Raw genomic sequence first — 20,319 nt, 5'->3', positions numbered from 1 at the left:
GTATAAACAAAACAAAAACAAACAAACCAGCAAACAAATAAAGCATGCCTCTATAAAAAAAAAAAAAAAAAAAAATTAGTTTATTTCCTAATATCATTCCTTATACATACCCTTTGATTCCTCCCCCCTCTTTTTTTTTAAGTTTTAATTTTCTATATAAAGAGTTAACATTGTTCCTGCTGTAAGTAAGGTATAGATGTCTTGGCTGACCAATTCAAGGAAATTCACTTTGTCTGATCTAATGAAACCTATATCCTTCTCAAACTGATACTAACACTGGCGGCACATATTGATTCCTTATTTCCAGATCATGCCATGCTAGTTTGAGCTGATGTGGCAAGAGCAGAAACCTAGCCAAATTTTGTCTGATGGCTCTAGTATAACTGCTGGTGACCCATCTTGCTTTCTTGAAAGCAGTAGTGCAAAAGTCCCCCCTTAACCCATCCCTTAACCACTGAAGCCTCACTTCCTTTATTTCTGCACACTAGTTTTCCATTGTGTGGCTGTGCCACATCTTCTTGATCTAATTCTCTATCAGTACATTTAGGTGATTTCCATGGCCTAGTTAGTGTAAATAATGCTGCAGTAAATATTGTAGAGCATGTACTTTTTTGAGGTGATGATTTCATTTTAGATGCCCAAGATGAATCTATTCCCAGATTGCTAGGTCGTATGTTATTTCCATTTTTTGTTTTTTTTTGTTTTTTTTTTTTTTAATTTTTTTTTTTTTTAATAGAGGCATGTTTTATTTATTTATTTGTTTTGTTTATACATGCACTGGGTACAGTCAGAAGCGCGGGAGGGTGAGAGAATTCACCAGAGCCAGAGCAGGGAGCAGAGCAGGCAGAAGGACTGAAGTACACTGCTGAGGGGAGCAGCGGGTGGCAGGAGAGGTCTGCGCACCATGTGGGACCCTCCTCTGGTGGCCGGGGAGCAGCCAGGGATCGAACCAGCGCCGCAGAGGCCACGGGCAGCTTCACAACCCAGCTCTCAACCACTGCGCCACTGGGGAGGCCCATTTTTTGTTTTTTTAAGGTAAATCCAGATCACTTTCCAAAGTGACTGTACTGGTTTACATTCTCACCAACAGTGCGATAGGATTTCTATTTCTCCACATCCTCTCAAGCTCTTATTGGGGGTTGGGGACCTTTTTAATACATGCCATTCTCACAGATGTGAGATGATATCTCCTTATTAAATGATGTTTTTGTTTGTTTGTTTTTTGGCAGCTCTCCTCTGCCTGTGACTATGCAGGTACCTGTATTTTTTTCTTCCTCCTTTTCCTAATAAACATGTCCTTTAAAAATTAATCAACAAATAAAAGGATTTTTGATGTGTATCTCCCCCTATTAAAAGCCATGTGTCTGTTAGTCTTCTGGATAGCCTCTTTGCTGAATTGTCTGTTCATATATGCTGCCCATTTATTAATTGGATTGTTAGGGTTTTGTTTTTTTATTGTTAAGATGAATAGTTTTTACATATATTGAATATTAACCAACCCCTTGTCATTTGTGTAAGTATGAATATTTTTCCCATTCAGTAGGAATTCTTTTAATGTACTTTTATTTTCTTTTACTGTAAAAAAAACTTTAATCTGAGATAATCCCAATTGTTTTTGTTTTTATTCCCTTATTGTAGAGGTCAAGTCTCTGAAAACATCTTTATCATTGATGTCATGAAATGTATTGCCAATGATTTTTTTTCTATATATTTTATTGTTATAGGTCTGTTATCTAAAATCTATTTGAATTAATTTTTATGCAAATAGAGAATGATCCAAATTCATTCTTTTACATTTGACCATCCAGCACCATTTGTTAAAAAACTTCTTCCCCCCATTGCATGATCATGGCTCCTTTATCATAAATTAAGTATTGATACTCTCATGGATTTGCTTCTGGACTTTCAGTTCTGCTCCATTGACCCTCATGTCTGTTTCTACTCCAGTACCATATTGTTTTAATTATTGTTGCTTTATAGTATAAAGTCAGATCATTTCCTAAAATTCATATATCCTGTGTCTTTAGGTTTTCCTTGATTAACATTTTAACAAAGTGAAAAAAGTTCCTATCAGTAAGATATTTGTTGACTGTTTAGTATATTTGGTACTCTTTTAGAAAAAGGGTTGGAAATACAGAAGTAAATAAGATACAATGAAGTTAAAGAGGATCTCAAGTTTTTCTGAAAAAAAAAAAATGTTCAGAGGGAAATCATACTGGTTCTTAGTGGTCACCTTTTCTGTAGGTAAATGACAACAGTTTTGATTTTTTTTTTTTTAAACAAGGTGTCCATCTGTCTGAGACTTGTCTTTTTTTTTTTTAAGATTTATTTATTTATTTATACAAAAACCGGGGTACAGGCCAGATGCATGGGAGGGTGAGAGGATTCAACAGAGACAGAGCAGGGAACAGAACAGGCAGACTGACGAAGTACACTGCTGAGGGGAGCAGCGTACGTGACAGCAGAGATCTGTCGCACCATGTGGGACCCTTGCTGGCCGGCCAGGATCAAACCAGCGCTGCAGAGGCTGCGGTTAGCTTCACAGCGCGGCACTCAACCGCCTGCACCACCAGGGGAAGCCCAGTTTTGATTTTTGATACTAAACTCTTACCTAATGTTCAAACAGGGAATAGCGGGTCCAACTTGTCTCTGCTCCTTGATATCTGGGCGCTCGGCTAGAAAACACAAAGTCTGGGTTGAATTAATATGGAGATCCATTTACTTACAAGTCTTGGATTGATTCTGGCTGTTGGAAGGGCCCTTATTCTCTTTACTCGGCCTTTCACATGATTTTTGTACATAGGCTACTTTGGCTTCCAGATAGCATAGGGGAGGGAGAGAGGGACAGTGGAGAAAAGTGATTTGGAAGTCACTTCTGCTACATTCTGTTTCAGTTGTGAGGTTCAGCTCATCTCTAAGAGACTAAATTGCTTACCCGATGAGAAGTGACAAGATTCTGGAAGATCATGTGGAAATAACATTGTGGTTACTTGGAAAATAAAATCTCCCTATCTACCCAGTACTACTCTGACCCAGCTATTGTTTTAATCATTTCTGAAAATTAGGGTAATACTTGACTTCACATCACTCCCATTTTCCACATCAGAATTTCTCACAGATACCAGGAACAGTATATATATTTCATCTGTCTGCTCCTTCATTTGTGGAATTTAATGTATATGACTAGGAGCCCTAACTGCATTTGGAATGCTAAGCAGTGTCGTAACAATTTCCCCCACCTCTTGATGATTTCAGATACCTCAAATCAATATTTGTTCTTTTTCAGTCTGATAATCTCCTCTTCGACAAACAGAGTAGTTGAGCAATCTGCATTACACTCTGTCATCTATTAACATAAAATTATCCATCCCAGTTAGGAGACTTTCTTTGCCTGAATATAATTTTAAAAGCCTCTTTTTGTTGTCCTTAACATTTTTGCAAGCCTCAGCTCATTCTGGGTTTTAGTCTTCTGATTCTTACCAAATTATGCCATTGTTCTCTGCTTGTCCTTTGTTTTGTGACTCTTCTGCTTTTTTATACTTACTGTTACATCTGATTGGTGTGTCTAGCCAGTACTTTTTGTTTTCTTTAGATATATTCCTTTCGTACTCTGATGATATTTTAATACATAGTTAGAATTTCTTTTTGAGAACTTTTCAATTTACTTGTGTTGCTTCCCTTTAGAATGTCTAACATGTCGGATTATGCTCAGCATTCCTTATCTAAGCTGACTTTATCGGACAAATGTTAACCTTCTCTAACTCATATTCTTTCCGTTTTGCAATTCCCTCTTGAACATGAGAAGTAGTTCTTGAATATAGCAGTACTGGTTGTCCTGTGGAAATGTTCTGGCAAATTGACAATATAGAAAGTGATTTTAAAAAGGGTTTGATCAGGGCCTCCCTGGTGGCACAGTAAAGACAGTGCTATTGAGCTTCAGGAGTTCGATCCCCTGTGGCCAGGGAGCAACCCACATGGCACAGCAGACCTCTCCTGCCTCACCCACTGCTCCCCTTAGCAATGTATTTCAGTAGATTCGACTGTTCTGCTCCCCACTCTCTCTGGTGAATCCTCTCACCCTCACCCCACCCCCCCACCTCTGGCTTACACACCAATTCTTGTATGCATAAATAAATCTTTTTTAAAAAGGGTTGGATCAGAACCAAGTGTTGGCAGGGATGTAAGAGGGAACCCTCTTACACTATTGGTAAGAATGTAAACTAATCCAGCCATTGTGGAAAGTTGTACGAAGCTTCCTCAAAACATTAGAAATGGATCTGCCATACGATCCAGCTATTCCACTTTTAGTAATCTACCCAAAGAATGCAAAAACACTAATCTGAGAGGAAACCTGCAACCCTGTGTTTATTGCAGCACTATTTACAATAGTCAAGATATGGAAACAAACAATAGAGCCCAAAGCAGATGTGTTGATCAAGAAGATGTGGTATATATATACACAGTGGAATACTACTCAGTGATTAAAAAAGAGAAACCCATATCACTTGTGGCAACATAGGTGGAACTGGAAGGGTTGATGCTAAACGAGATAAATTAGAAGGAAAAAGATAAACACTATATGGTTTCACTTACATGTGGAATAAGAAAATCCAAACAAAGGGGTCTGACAAAGACAAACCTTGAAAGCTAACCATAGGTATGAGAAAGGGCAGGGTGGGGAGGAATTGGGGGGAGAGCACAAGGGAATATGTTAATTGCCTATGAGTGCTTTGGTCATAGGAGAACTGTGGTGCCTACACCTGAGGGAAGAAGTCAGATATTGTCCAAAAATTAATGATGTAAGAAAAAATACATTTAAAAATTAAAATGTGTGTGTGTGTGTGTGTGTGTATATATATATATATATATTTAAATAAATGAAAAGGGGTTGAAGACAGCATTTCAGAACTACTGTGGATTGAGGAACATATATTAAATCCAGCAAAATTGTATTTAAATATTTGGGATAGGTATTTGGGTATGCTCAATTAGATATTTTTTGGCATATAAGAGAATTTAAGAATAACCATATATTATATGAAATGGTGGCTATAATTCACTTAGATGTTCTACTTTACTCATCACTGGAGAAGCAAGACCCAGGAAGTTATATTCTAGTGATTTTTTTTTTTAAAGATTTATTTATTTATGTATGTAAGAGCTGGGGTACAGGCCAGATGTGTGTGGGGTGAGAGGATTCACCATAGACAGAGCAGGGAACAGAATAGGCAGATTGACTGAAGTACACTGCTGAGGGGAGCAGCAGGCAAGTCAGGAGAGGTCTGCTGTGCCATGTGGGTACCTCCCTGGCCTGCCGGGGATCGATCTTGTGCTGAAGAGGCTGCGGACAGCTTCACAGGTTGAATCTTTACCCCCTGCGCCACTAGGGAGGCCCTCTAGTGATTTTTTCCTAACTGTGTATAACTTGGTATTTAAATTGGTATTTTTTTACCCATATTGTTTCTTCTTGTGAATAGAGCAGTTTGAGTTACAATTGATTCTTCTTCACAATTGTATGTCCTTGATGCAATCTGATAAAGGGTGAGAACTTTCCTGAAATAAAGTTAGCTTTTTTATTTTCCAATTAGAAAGTGGAAATACAGGAATGTGAAAGAACTTTGTTTTTGTTTTTAAATAATGCCTGTTTCTGAAGTAGTACATACTGCCTGTGCCAGGGTGGACTCTGTAATGGTGTCATCTTTTCCTTTTTTTAATTGCCTTTGTATGTTTCTTTGTAGTTGGTCTCTTCCGATGGCGATGTCTATCTGCCACCGTGGTACTGGCGTTGCTTTGAGTGCAGGTATGTATGTGTGTTTTTATGTGTACGTACACATGTACACATGTATTCTCCCACACACACTTCTTTGAAGATATATGCTGTTTCTGTGGCTCTTGGCATTGCCTCCTTTGCAACTTAGCAACATGATCTAGAAAAAATGCCGAGTCCACATGATTTAGAAAAAAATGTCGAGTCCATTTAAGCTTAATATTCATTCGTTCCTTTAACAATTAATTATGAGTTCTCACTATGCCCAGGTTCTTTTTTTTTTTTTTTTTTTTTTTAAATAGAGGCATGTTTTATTTATTTATTTGTTTGTTTGTTTGTTTTTGTTCTGTTTATACATGCACTGGGTACAGTCAGAAGCGCGGGAGGGTGAGAGAATTCACCAGAGCCAGAGCAGGGAGCAGAGCAGGCAGAAGGACCGACGTACACTTCTGAGGGGAGCAGCGGGCGGCAGGAGAGGTCTGCGCGCCATGTGGGGCCCTCCTCCGGTGGCCGGGGAGCAGCCGGGGATCGAACCGGCGCCGCAGAGGCCTCAGTCAGCATCGCAACCCAGCGCTCAACCACTGCGCCACTGGGGAGGCCCCTGCCCAGGTTCTTTTGTTAGCCAAGTTTTAAATCATCCCTAAATGTCCTCCTGATGTTATACATATTGAAATCACAGTGAGCAGAGAAATAGAGATGGACAGGGTGGCTGACTATTGACCAAACACAGTCCAAAATTAAACATCAACCTTACTCTTCCAGAAACTCAGTTTTAGCACCCATTCTTTGTCATCTAAAATTGATCAGGCCCAATCTTTGTTTACAAACCAGACTGTCTATTTATATAAAATGAAATGCAAATGCAGAGTGAATGTGTATCTCATGTATTCTTTCCAGGTAGTAGGTAGGTGTATTGCAGAAGGAAGTACAGATTATAATCAGGTTTCTGGGATTTGATGCATCTTCCCACTGTAGGGACATAATTTACAAGAGGATCAGCTATATTTAATTTTTTTCTGGCTAGTGCTGTAGACATAAATATATTTTTGTTATTTATAATATCATTCAATATCCTTGGCTTCTCTAGATGGTTTTTACTGAAGTGGTCATTAGCAGTACTGGTGCTCTGTGTAGGGTGGCTCTGTATTTAGAATGCTGCTGCTGAGGCATTGGCAGATATTATCTAAAGCTTAGTCTCTGCTATTCAAAATCAGGTTAGTTTTGCTGCTAGTCTCAAGTAGGGATACACAAAATCCTATGTAGCATCCAGTGCTATCATACCTATAGTTGGTAAAAGATGATGGACTTCAGGTATAAGAATGATAGGTGTTGCCTGGGAATCTGTACATTTCCTGGGAATCTGTACATTTTAACCTTCTTGCACTGAAATAATGGTTATATTTCAAAATTAGGCAGTTTATAATTTCATTTATTTCTGTTTACTAGAATCTTCTAATTTTTAATTTGGTCCCTTCTGCTTAGTTTGGTAGTGTTGGTAACCTGATTTAATCTTAAAAAATCATTGGAAGAGGAAGAGTATAGTTTGTTCATTAAGCTGTAGCTTCCCTAATTACCTAAGTGTCTTTATTACCACTAAATGAAAAAAAGAATGTTAACCTTACATAGACTGTAACAATAAAAAAAAATTGTCTAGATATAGCTAAAATTGAAAAAATATATATATATTTCACAACTATACTGAATAATTGTTGTTTTCCTTACCCTTTTGTATTCATCAGCATGTATCCTATTCTTTCCAAACCCCCCTAGTTCCAGGATAGAACATAGTAGCTGTTTTCTTCCATATTTGGTTTCCTCCTTCAAAACTAGTAGGGAACAGATTTTTGCTAGATGGGTGACTTAGGCAACTTAGTTAGCTCTTTAAACCTCAGTTATTCCTTAAAACAGGCATATTAATAATGCCTATTCCAGAATTGATGGGATTTCAAGAAACTACACTCTGGATGTTGAGTTATGGAAACAAGGATGAGTTATGGAAACATGGTCAATTTCATAGCAACAGTCTCTTAGAAGGTGAATCATGGGCCAAATGGCAATAAGAATTGGATTGGTTGGCCTGAAATGAAGTCAGTCCTAGAAGCTGTGATCTTTGTATTCTGTAACCTTCCTCCATTCTAATTTTCATGTAACAGCAAGAAAAATGAAAACATTTTGAAAATCAATTGAATTATGTCACACTTAGAATCTTACTGTCTTGCACTTAGATTAAAATTTAGATTTCCTGGGCCTCCCCTGGTGGCTCAGGCTGTTGAGCGCCACGCTGTGAAGCTGCCTGCAGCCTCTGCAGCACCGATTTGATCCCAGCCGGCCAGAGAAGGTCCCACATGGCATGGCAGACCTCTCCTATCTCGCCCTCTGCTCCCCTCAGCAGTGTACTTCGTCAGTCTGCCTGTTCTGTTCCCTGCTCTGTCTTCAGTGAATCCTCTCACCCTCCCATGCATCTGGCCTGTACCCCGGTTCTTGTATAAATAAATAAATCTTAAAAAAAAAAAATTCAGATGGCCCAAAATACCCTGCCCATACCTGCCATTTCCTTCTCTGGCTGGCTCTACTCTAGCCACAATGGTCTTTGAATTCCTAAGAACATGGAAAACTCTCTTACCCCAGAGCTGTGCATGTTTTGTACACTTGACCTGAAATGTTCAACCCCACTCTTGCCACACTGTCCATGGCTAATTCCTTCTTATCCTTTAAATATCAACAAAATTGTCAGCTCAAAAACTCCTTTGCTTACTACCATATCTAAAGTGGTAGTGTCTTTCTTTTTTTAATTTTCTTTTTTTTCTGCTTTATAGCATTCTTCCTTGTACTTATTACTGCATTGATAATTTCTTTTGTAGTTTTTATTACAATTTACTTTGTTTACTTAATTTTTATAAATATGTCTTATTAGACAATAAACTTCAGAGAGTGGTGATTACATCTCTCTTATTTACCCATATCTTCTAGCACTCAGGTGCTTTAAATATATCTTTACTTACTTAATGGCCACCCCTATGTAAGTCACTTTTTCACAGTGATCATTTCAGAAATGTTCATTTTTCCTCTAATTAATTTACTATGCATTAGAAATTGGGTCCTGATAATACAGAGCCTCTACCCTCAAAGGTAGAGGAGGCTAAGGAATAAGACATTTATTTATAATGCACTGTGAGATCCCAAAGGAGAGACCAATCTGAGGAATTGGAGAACTTGAAAGGAGGATGAGTTCTGGAGAGGAGGTAGAAGATGGTATTCCAATAGAGAAACCGCCTTATGCAAAATCATAGAGATTGGAAAACTTACAATCATTGGATGTTGATTACTGGGCCTGGTAGTTTGATAGTAGTGTTGCTGGGATGCATGGTAAAAGGTAAGGCTGGAAATGTGCCAGATGGTGAAGGACTTTTGACAGCCGTGCTGAACTTGAGCCTGTAGACCACGGGAAGTCATGAAAGGATCATGTTCTTGTTTGTTCCAGTAAACTGGAAAAACTGCTTTATAAATCTTTATAAATCTTAATGAAACCGGCCCAGACAAATTCACTATAAATATTTATTGAGGCTATGGAGACTTTGTGGCCAATATATCACTTCTAAAAAGCATGTTAAACTAAAATGCTTAGTGATGCTAGTTTGACTTTAAAATAGAATGTGTTGAAAAAGAACTTTACAAACAGCGCTTTGAAAGATGGAAAGTGATGACTAGTAGTATTGCTTAGTTTCTGTAGGAATCAAAATGCTCAAAGATTTTTCATAGTGGCAGATGGTATAAAAATCTAGATGAAATTAGGTGAATCCCTTGAGAATTGCAGGAAACCAAAGCTGCAGTATGAATGAGACTAGGAAGGGGTAATCAACAAGATGCAATATACAATTGAAAGAGTGAAGTTAGGAAAAGAAAATATGGATGCTAAACAACAGATATTTCAGAGGAATGTAACTATAAATGAATTGTAAAATTAACTTGAGTGGCCGTAATAATGGTCCTGAATCAGATAGTCTTTAAAAACAGGCCAGATTGGAGATTCAGATTTTCAATGAGTGATTACCTGAATCCACAGGCAAACCTACGGCTCCTGCAGTAAGCTGCTTTTCTAGGAGAGCCAAAGGACTTACAGATTTATACAAGTAACTAATAGAACTATGAAATGGCTATTCTTTTGTTCTGGGCTTTTCATGAGATAGGACATAGTTATTGATTTTCAAATGTGATGCATTTTACACTAGGAACCGTGGTCACAGCAGACTGAGGCAGTGGAGAGAAAGGGAAAAGAGTAACACTTTGGAGTAGAGACAGATGTGAGTTCAATTCCAACTCTGTCACTAGCTATAACATCATCACTTCCCTTTGTGTTTGTAGCAATGCCTAGGAAGGATTATGAAAATTAGATGTTATACATAAAGTTTCTACTATAGGCCTGGCAGTGATTAGTCTTTACATCAGTAATCAGAATATTTAATTCTATAACTTCTCAGAAAATGTCTGATTATTGTAGCTGACAATCCCATTTTCAGTTTTTCCTTCCTCATGACTGTTACTTCTTGGTCCTTGTATTTACAAGATGGGTGGACCTGGAAAAGCTGATTGTCACTGGAAGAGAAAACTCTTCTGAGAAATGCTTTGTTTTTCTTCTGTGCCTGAATACTTTGCCCCTCCCCACCCCACATTGCCCAGGCTGCAGGAAAACAAATGCTCCTCCCTCCCTCCACCTTCCACCCCTTCATGCAATTGGTGTGACAACACTTCAGATAAAAGAGCAATTAGGTGCTATGAGCCAGAGTTTTAATCATCACTTGGACAGCTCCTCCATGATGCTTTTGGATGTTACATTTTCATTCACAGTGATATCTGCAGCGTCTTGCTGGGGAGAAGTGTTCTGAGAGAGCTTACGACAGTTTCTGGAAGTGCAAGTGGGACACTGACAACCCTTACATTTCTGTGTATAGCACTGAACTGCAGTGCAGCAGGCTGAGCAGGTCTGGGCAGCCAAGTAAAAGAACCATTTAATTTTTCTTACTGATTAGATGGGACAGCTTCAGAGGCTCTGCTTTCTCAATTTAAATTGTTTAGCTGTTAGAGGAGTCTCTATAGACACTCAAGTTCCAGGAGAGGCTATTTTCTGCTTCCCAGCCCACTAGCTGGGGAGAATCTAAGAAATTCATATTTAATTTCTTCTTAGATTTTTCCCTCGTAATGAGGAAAGCTTTGGCCAAAGTAACCTCTGATTGAATCGACTGATTTGCTGTGCCTTGTTTGAAGATGTAATAGAATAAGAAATAATTTGGTCTTTCTCCCCGTTCTTGGCACACAGCTCCGAAAACCCTTGGGCCCTCTGCAGTGTGAGAATACTTTTTGTGTACTAATGACATGACTGGTACTGGTGGTCCTAGTAGCTTCAGAATGGGCATTGGTTGGCAGAAAGACCCAGGCATGATTAGGGCTGGAACTTGCAGCCCCTACTCCCTTCTTCTGCCCTACCCCCTTCACACCTGGGGAGAAATGAGGGACTGGTGAATGAGTTCACTACCAATAGGCGACGATTTTATTACTTTTGCCTAGGTAATGAAACCTCCATAAGAACCCCTAAATCCGGGGTTCAGATAGGTTGTTGATGCACCAGTCTCCTGGGAGTGTGGCATGCCCAGAAAGCACATGGAGGTTCCATGAACATTTCGCTCTGTTCTTCCCAATACTACCTAGTACCTCTTACATCTGGCTGTTAGAGTTGTATCCTTTATTTAAAAAAAAAAAAAAAAAAAAAAACAGTAAATGAGAGTGAAGTGTTTTCCTGACTTCTGAGGAAGGAGTCATGGGAACACTGATTTATAGCTAGCATTTTATACATAGTATCTAATTTAATTCTCAGAAACCTAAATAGGCATTACTACAAACACAAAGGGAAGCAATGATGTTGTAGCTAGTTGGTGACAGAGTTGGAACTGAACTCTTACCTGTCTCTACTTCAAAGTGCTATTCTTTTCACTTTCTCTCCACTGCCTCAGTCTGCTGTGACCAAGGTTCCTAGTGTAAAACACATCACATGTGAGAATCAATAACTTACATGTCCTATCTTAGGACAATTCCAGAGCCAAAGAACAGCCATTTCAGCATTACATTAGTTACTTAACAATGTAGAAGTCCTTTGACATTTCTAGAGAATCAGCTCATTGCCTGGGCAGTAAGGAAGTTTGCCTGTGGATTCAGGTAATCTCTCACTGAAGTTCCTCCAGTCTGATCTGTGCAAAAACTAATGTGGAACAGAAAATGAGGGTGGTAGTATTTGAAAAGGTTTGAGAAATTGTGCTGTATTCTACAGCATATACCTCCCATTAGTAATTGTGGTTATTTAAGAATGCAAGAAATTTTTTTCTTTCCATTTATGTGAATGATTTTGTTCAAATAACTTTTGTTAGGACATAAATATTCGAGTTGTTTGGCTCTAACTAATTAACAAAGTTGTTAGTTTTTTTGTTTATTTATTTTTAAAAGATTTATTTATGCATACAATAACTGGGGTACAGGCCAGAGGTGTGGGGGGGGGTGAAAGTATTTACCAGAGACAGTGGGGAACAGAACAGGCTGAAATACACTGCTGAAGGGAGCAGTGGGCAAGACAGGAGCGGTTTGCCGCGCCATGTGGGTTGCTCTGTGGCTGGCAGGCATCGAACTGGCATTGCAGAGGCTTGCGGACAGCTTCACAGAGCAGCGCTCAAACGCCTGTGCCACCAGGGAGGCCCTGTTGTTTTTTTTTTTACTTATGGACACAATGAACAAAATTAATGAAGGCATGGTGTTACTGTGAACTTAGTTTGAAAACATTAGCCAGAAACATGATCCAAGAACATTCAAGGATCTGGGGCATTCTGAAGAGCTGGGATCTTAGAAGACAACAGGAGCTCTTCCACTATCCTTTGAATTTCAGTGCAAACCCAAAGCTCTGAAACTTTGATGGCTGCACAGGCCTTACATATTGGGGCAACATCAGCCCTGCCTTACGTGTGACAATAGTCTCATAGCTGAGTCCTAGGAATAGTCTCTCCTAGCAACACTAGCCCCTTGAAGACTGGACTCTGAGATGGCTGCTTAATCCTAGACTGCTGCCTAGTAGAGTCAAAACTAATGGAAATCCTGGGAAGGTAAAACCATTGTCTTCAACCTTTGCTTCTGTGAATGTCTGAAAATTCTGTCAATTAGTTTAATCAGTTCAAAAGGAAAAGATTGTCTCTAAGTAAATCAAATGTTCTCAGAATTATTCTATATCACCCTAGCCATTGTTTCAAGATGAATATTTTTTAAAAGATGAAACATCAACAACTCCAAAAGAACACTTAAGAATCAGGAGTTTACTAGTACTTAAGAAAAAAGGGAGGTGGACCTCCCCTGGTGGCGCAGCGGTTGAGCGCTGAGCTGCGAAGCTGCGCGCAGCCTCAGCAGCACCAGTTCGATCCCCGGCCGCTGGGTGAGGGTCCTACATGGCGCGCAGACCTCTCCTGCCGCCCGCTGCTCCCCTCAGCAGTGTACTTAGGTCCTTCTGCCTGTTCTGCCCCCTGCTCTGGGGCTCTGGTGAATTCTCTCACCCTCCCACGCTTCTGACTATACCCAGTGCTTGTATAAATAAATAAATACTTTTTAAAAAAAATATAAATAAATGAATGAATGAATGAATGAATAAATACACCTTTGAGAAAAGACAGGGCACTCTCCCACTTCTACCAGAGGGATTGATTCTTTTCCTTAGTACACACACATGCCTTTGTCATGGGGCCAGTGCACTAGAGCATTGTACCCTGGAGTATAGGTGGATTTATCCAGACATCTCCTCTACTAGACTGTAAGCTGCTTTTTTCTTTTAATCATTGTTAATTTGGGGATAGTATTGGATTTCTCCCCTCAGGTGTAATACCCATCATTCTCCCACCACCATAGCACCTGTAATCCACCATCACAGTCCCTTGTACTCTTCCCTCCCTTTTTTTTTATTATATATTTATTTATGCATACAAGAGCTGGGGTACAGGCCAGAGATGCAGGGGGTGAGAGGATTCATCAGAGACAGAGTGGGGAGCAGAATAGGCAGATTGACTGAAGTACACTGCTGAGGGGAGCAGCAGGCGAGTCAGGAGAGGTCTGCTGCACCATGTGGGTTGCTCCCTGGCCGGCCGGGGATGGAACTCGTGCTGCAGTGGCTGCGGACTGCTTCATAGTGCAGTGCCACCAGGGTGGCCCCCAGTTTTGTTTTTTTTTTTTAATTAATTTTCTTACATCATTGTTCATTTTTGTACAGTAATTGGCTTCTCTCCTCAGGAGCAGTCCCCTTAGTTCTCTCACCACCCTCTCACCCATGAGCCATCACCGTATTCCCTTGTGTTCTTCCCTCCCCTGTTCTGATTCCCCTCCTTCCCATTCCCTTGCTTTATGCCTCAGATCTGTGATCAGCTTGCTTGCCTTTACTTTTTTTTTAAAGATTTATTTATGCATACAAGATTTGGGGTATAGGCCAGGTGCAGGGGGTGGGCAGAGATGAGAGGATTCACCAGAGACAGAGTGGGGACCAGAATACGCAGATCTATTGAAATACACTGCTGAGAAGAGCAGCAGGCAAAACAGGAGAGTTCTTCCTCTCCATGTGGGTAGCTCCCTGGCGGGATCGAACTCATGCTGCAGTGACTGACGATAGCTTGATAGTGCTGAGACTTAACCCCTTGCGCCACCAGGGAGGCCCAGCTTGCTTGCTTTTAGACTGTAAGCTTCTTTAGGGCACCAACCACGTTTGGGAATTTCTCTCCACAAGTTTAGTACAGGTTTAGTATACAGGATGCTTTCAGTAAATGTCAGAAAGAAAGAAAAGTGTGTGTTCGCTCCATTTTGATAACAGTAGGATAGAATGGACCTCTAGAAGTTCTGCTTTCTGCATATTGCTTTCCATCCCCTACCACCATAAATATTTCATGTTCTTGAAGATTTTCTTGCAAAGAGTTTGCATAACCATCTCAATAACCTTACTATCAGAAGACTCCTTCTGGTGTTGAATTCTTCTGACTCTAACCACTCTTCTACCTTGAGTAGAAGTGGAGAATTAATGCTTACTGAAATAATCCATATCTTTTCAACAGGTGTGTCCTTTCACCCTACTTTTTATTTATTTATTTTTTTAATAGAGGCATGTTTGTTTATTTGTTTGTTTGTTTGTTTGTTTGTTTTTGTTTATACATGCACTGGGTATAGTCAGAAGCACGGGAGGGTGAGAGAATTCACCAGAGCCAGAGCGGAGAGCAGAGCAGGCAGAAGGACCGAAGTACACTGCTGAGGGGAGCAGCGGGCGGCAGGAGAGGTCTGCGTGCCATGTGGGACCCGCCTCTGGTGGGCGGGGAGCAGCCGGGGATCGAACCGGCACTGCAGAGGCTGCGGGCAGCTTCGCAACCCAGCGCTCAACCGCTGCGCCACCGGGGAGGCCCTCACCCTACTTTTTAGACTCACTTTAGAGTGAGCCACAGTTGTTAATGGAAATGTGCATGGGTAGAAAGGAGGTAACTGCTATTGTTAGAGTCTTTTACGGTTTGATTGAGGCATAATTCACATACCATCTAAGTCGCTTATTTCAAGTGTATAATTTAGTGATTTTTAGTATATTCAGAGTTGTGCAGTAGTCACCACAATCAATTTTAGAACATTTTCATCACCCAAAAGAAAGCCCATATCCATTAGCAGTCAATCCCCATTTCCATCCAACCCAAGGCAACCACTCACCTACTAAGTTGTCTCTATAGGCTTACCTGTACTCAACCTTTCATATGCGTGGACTTATATATGATGCTCTGTAATTAGTTTTTTCTGCTTAGCATCATGTTTTCAGTTTGTCCATGTTGTATCATGTATCAGTACTTCATTTCCTTCTGTTGATGAATAATTTCCCATTATATGGATATACCATGTTTACCCATTTGTCAATTGATATTTGGGTTGTTGTCACAAGAATAATGCTGGTATTAACATTTGTGTACAGGTTTTTGTGGAGGCTTTTATTTCTTTTGGGTATGTAAGTAGTGGAATTGCTGAACCATACTGTACACATATTTTGAAGAACTGCCAGAGTCACTTTATTTTTTCAAAGTCACTATACCATTTCACGTTCCCGCTAACAGTGTATAAGGGTTCCAACTTCTCCATGTCCGTGACAACACCTGTTATTATTTTTCATATTTATATATATGATTTTATATTTTATTAAACAATTGCTGTTTACATAAATATGTGTGTATTGTAACATGTAGATAGTTTTATAGTTAGATATCGTATAACCTAGTCGGTATGAAGTGGCTTCTCATTATGGTTTTGATTTGCATTTCCCTAATGGCTAATGGTTGTGAGCATCTTTTCATATACTTACTGGCTATTTATTGTCTTTGGAGAGCTGTTTGGATTCTTTGCCAATTTTAAAATTGGATTGTCTTTTTAATTATTGAGTTATGAGAGTAATCTGTTGTGGATACAAGTCTCTTATCAGACATGATTTGCAAATTTTTTCTCGTGTGTTTTTCTTTTCTCAATGGTATTATTTGCAGCAAAAAGAGTTTAAAATTTTCATGATGTCTAATTTATTCACTTGTTACTTTTGGGTTTTGTGTCATATCTAAGAAATCACTGCCTAAATCAAGGTCATATGTATGTTTTCTTCTAAAAGTTTTCTAGTTTTACATTTAGGCTTCTGATCCATTTTAAGTTAAGTTTTTGTGTTGTGGCGATTTGGATGATTTAAAATTTTTTCCTCAGTTTTTCCCTTGAACTCAGTATATTTTACTTTTTCTTACTGAGATAATAATATAGATGCTGCCAGAGAGTGACTTCTAGAGTGGCAGGTGAAGTCTATATGGAAATGAATGCTTAGAGAAGGAGCAATAATGCAAAATTATGGTAAATTTAAGAGTTTAGTGTCAGATCTCAAGTAGCCTATCACCCACTACAAACATTAATATTAGTTTACATCTTTCCTTTTCAAAATGATTCAGGATTGTATTATGTTCTGGGGCTGTCAGAGAACGCTGTTTTATGTTGTGACTGATGTGTAGCTTTTTCTCCTTAGGGGTCTCTCTTTTTGGCTTGTCGGCCCTGTTGGTCCCTGGGAACTTTGAGTCTCATTTGGAATTTGTGAAGTGCCTGTATCTGGGACCAGCACTGATCCACTCAGCCAAGTTTGCACTGGCCTTCCCTCTCATGTATCATACCTGGAATGGGATCCGACACTTGGTAAGTTCAATGTCATTTGCACATTTTCTGGTTGAAGGGAATGGAGATGCTGGGAGGAGTCCCCTTCATTTTCTGGTTTTAGGTGCTTAACATGAGTTGTGCTGGACCTTTGCTCAGGGGCTCCTTGGGGAGCTAGACATTGGGTTCCTTTTGACTGTTTTTGTTTATTTTGAGCTGTTGGAGAAATGGGGCCAACTTTAACAGAAAGTAGGTACCTAGAGTCCCAAATTTTAATACTGAGTTTAGGAATCTTTTGATGGCCTGAAAACTCCATATTGCCTCTTATGTGACCTTGGGGTCACCTCAAAGTTGGCATCTCCTCTGTGTAAAGGAATTGAAGCTTTTAGTTAAACCTGCCCCAGGTCAGAGTCAGTCCCTCTGGTAGCGTTTTAAGATTTCATAGTTTTGTGGTCTTTCCTACCTCTAGTATTGCTTCCTTTCCCAGAAATACAACCTTTCGGGTTTCTCATTACTTCTAAACCTGAGTCACCTGTGTAAGACTTAGGCTATAGTTTGACCTTTTTTAACTTCGCATCAGAGCCTAGGACAAGCACTTCCTGAATTTCAGTCTGTCTAATAGAATCAGAAAAGTGAGAGACTAAATGAAAAAGTGTATCTATCAACTGTCCCCTGGGGCGGAGTTCAGTTTAATTCAAAATGACTTTTCTTCCCTCGAGGGAGGGGATAGAAAAGGGAGGGCATTTCCATTAAGGACTTACTATTCCACAGCACAAATCTCTCTAATGAAAATCAGCTGATCCACTTCCTCTGCTCACATCCTGGCTCAGGCAGGGACTTGCTGTATATTTGCTTTTGTCTCACTATGGCAGGAAGGAAGGGGGAGAGGTCTTACAAAATTTCAGAACTCATTCAAGATTTTTCTGCTCTGGCTCCTTCCTATAACGGTAATCTCTTTGTCTGAGAGAAGTGAGGAGCCTGAAGGCTTTCTGCAAGCCCTTAAATCTGCTTTCATGTTTTCTTCTAGCAAGTACTGGTTCTGAGTGCTGGACAAGGTTTTATCTATTCTTTGTGATAGTGAATTATTCTTGCCCTCTGAACTTTAGGGTGTCTTTCCTGGAGATGGAAGGGGGAGTGGACAGCGGGATGATGTCGGAGAGGAGAAAGTGATGGGATCCTCTGGTGTTCTTGAGATTATCCCCCAACAACCACTACAAAATTGGACTTTTTTTTTAAACACTGTGCCTATATAAACAAACAGCTTTTTTGTGGAATCTGCTTCACCCCTAATCTGATCTAGGAAGAAGCTATTTGGAGGATATTGTGGGGCATCTTCTCATTGTGGTTTTTTTTTTCTGGGCTCTTAACTTTTCTTGAAGTACTCTGATTTTTGGTCAGTTTTGCATTCTGAATGTGGACAGACGTATGTTGAAGCAGTCCTTTCCTAGGGGATCTTTGAGAGACTTAGAGTAAGATATGACAACATCCCTCTGGCACAAGACAGACTGTGCCAGAGTGCTTTTTTCAGTGCTTTAAAAAAAATTGTGGTTTTGACTCAGTAGATAGAAAATCAATTTAGTGAGTTGCTACAAACACACAAAATTTAACTAGAATAGAAAAGCAGAATATAGCATACATAGAAATGGTAAATGTTTCATGTCTCATGAAACATACATGTACAGACATACATACATGTATACACTGGGTACTAATTAGAAAGGTATTTCTTAGTGGGGGGTCACAGTCAGTAATGTTCTGGATGAGAAATTGTGTTCTAGATCCCAGAAATATTTTTTGGAATACTAGTCCTCTAACGGACAGATGCTCCTTCTAAAAAGGGATTCTGTGATAGACTCACTCTAGGAAATCATGTCTCCGATAGTCCTGTTTTGGAGATTCACAGTATACATTAATTAATTGCTTGAGAAGTCTTGCATTTGACCACAGACCTTTTTCCCTGACATAATGCCTAGTTTTTGGAGGAACGAACTTTGGGAAACATTGACCTGGTTTTGCCATCATTAGGAAAAGTTGGGTTTTTTTTTTTTAAGATTTATTTATTTATACAAGAGTTGGGGTACAGGCCAGAGGCATGGGAGGGTGAGAGGATTCATCAGAGACAGAGCATGGAGCAAAACAGGCAGATGGACCAAAAACACTGCTAAGGGGAGCAGCGGGCAAGACAGGAGAGGTCTGCTGTGCCATGTGGAATCTCCCTGGCCAGCTGGGAATTGAACCTGCGCTGCAGGGGCTGCGGACAGCTTCACAGCGCTGAGCTCAACCCGCTGCGCCACTGGGGAGGCCTTTAGGAAAAGTTTTATACAGTCACGTGCTGTGTGATGTTGGCAACTAGACCACAGTGTTTCCTTTAGCTAGTCCAGGTGTGCTGGAGGCTGGACCAGCTGTAATTACATTCTCTGATGGTCACACAGGATGCATTACTCAGAATGTGTCCCTGTTTTTAAGTGACATGACACTATATAGGGGCACTGAATCCCTTTTCTGTTATTGGGATAAGTGAGTGGTGAAGACTAACTTCACCACTGGGTTTTGAGGAAAGTAAAGTGGCCATAAGGTGAGAAGTGCTGTTTCCCTGGAGTCACGCTGAGAGGTGCTACCTCTTCCTTTAGGTGGACTCCTTTACTGGAAAGGAGCTGTGAGAGTTACCAGGACCATTATTGCTGAAAAAAATTGTTTTTCTTTTTTCTGCAGATGTGGGACCTGGGAAAAGGCCTGAAGATTCCCCAGCTATACCAGTCTGGAGTGGTTGTCTTAGTTCTCACTGTGTTGTCCTCTGCCGGCCTGGCAGCCATGTGAAGAGTTGAAGCTTCCAGCATCATCTTCCCACAAATCACACAACCTAGCTTCCTGATTGTCACTTTCTCCAGCCAGGCCAACGCTCCCCTGATTTGTTTAGACCGCTTTGTGTTTGCGGAGGCCCCTAGAGCACAGTAGCTGTAGAGTAGCTTATGGAACAATAGTAGTAGAAATGGGTCCAATTTCTTCTGTTTCCAAAGATAAAATGACTGTAAAAACTCCCTTTTATTGCCCCCAGCTTTCAGCCTGCTCTGGCCTAGGAACCCTTATCCTCTCTCCATATTCAGCCTTAATTTGTGCTGAGGGTCAGCTTTTGGCTCTTTCTTCATGAGACAGTAGAAACAATGCCAGCTCTGTGGCCTGGCCTGGGTCTGGGAGTGAGGTTTTGGGTGCCTCTGCCTGTGGGTTGCTGGCTTAAAGGACAGTTCTGTTCATTGGTCAGAGCCTAGGGTCTTCAGCACCCACACAGTGTGACTAAAAGAAGAGGGTGGGGGTGGTGGGGAGATAGCCTGCTCTAGAGGGAAATGAGA

General features: G+C 40.3%; 1 protein-coding gene across 1 annotated transcript in view; it reads left to right on the top strand.

The window, feature by feature from the left end:
* SDHC (succinate dehydrogenase complex subunit C) overlaps window positions 1-19,789 on the top strand; it is a gene marked incomplete at its 3' end in the record, with an annotated part of 28,472 nt that extends 8,683 nt beyond the window's left edge. Inside the window, exons 3-5 of the mRNA XM_084250359.1 lie at window positions 5,739-5,800; window positions 16,851-17,014; window positions 19,685-19,789. Of these exons, the coding sequence (XP_084106485.1) occupies window positions 5,739-5,800; window positions 16,851-17,014; window positions 19,685-19,789 (331 nt within the window). The remainder of the gene's footprint in view (window positions 1-5,738; window positions 5,801-16,850; window positions 17,015-19,684) is intronic.
* Between the last annotated feature and the right edge of the window lie 530 nt (window positions 19,790-20,319).

Source organism: Talpa europaea, assembly GCF_964194135.1.
Source record: "Talpa europaea genome assembly, chromosome: 12".
In the NCBI taxonomy this organism is placed as follows: domain Eukaryota; kingdom Metazoa; phylum Chordata; class Mammalia; order Eulipotyphla; family Talpidae; genus Talpa; species Talpa europaea.
The sequence above is the reverse complement of the archived record's forward strand: the minus strand, read 5'-3'. Positions and strand labels throughout refer to the sequence as shown.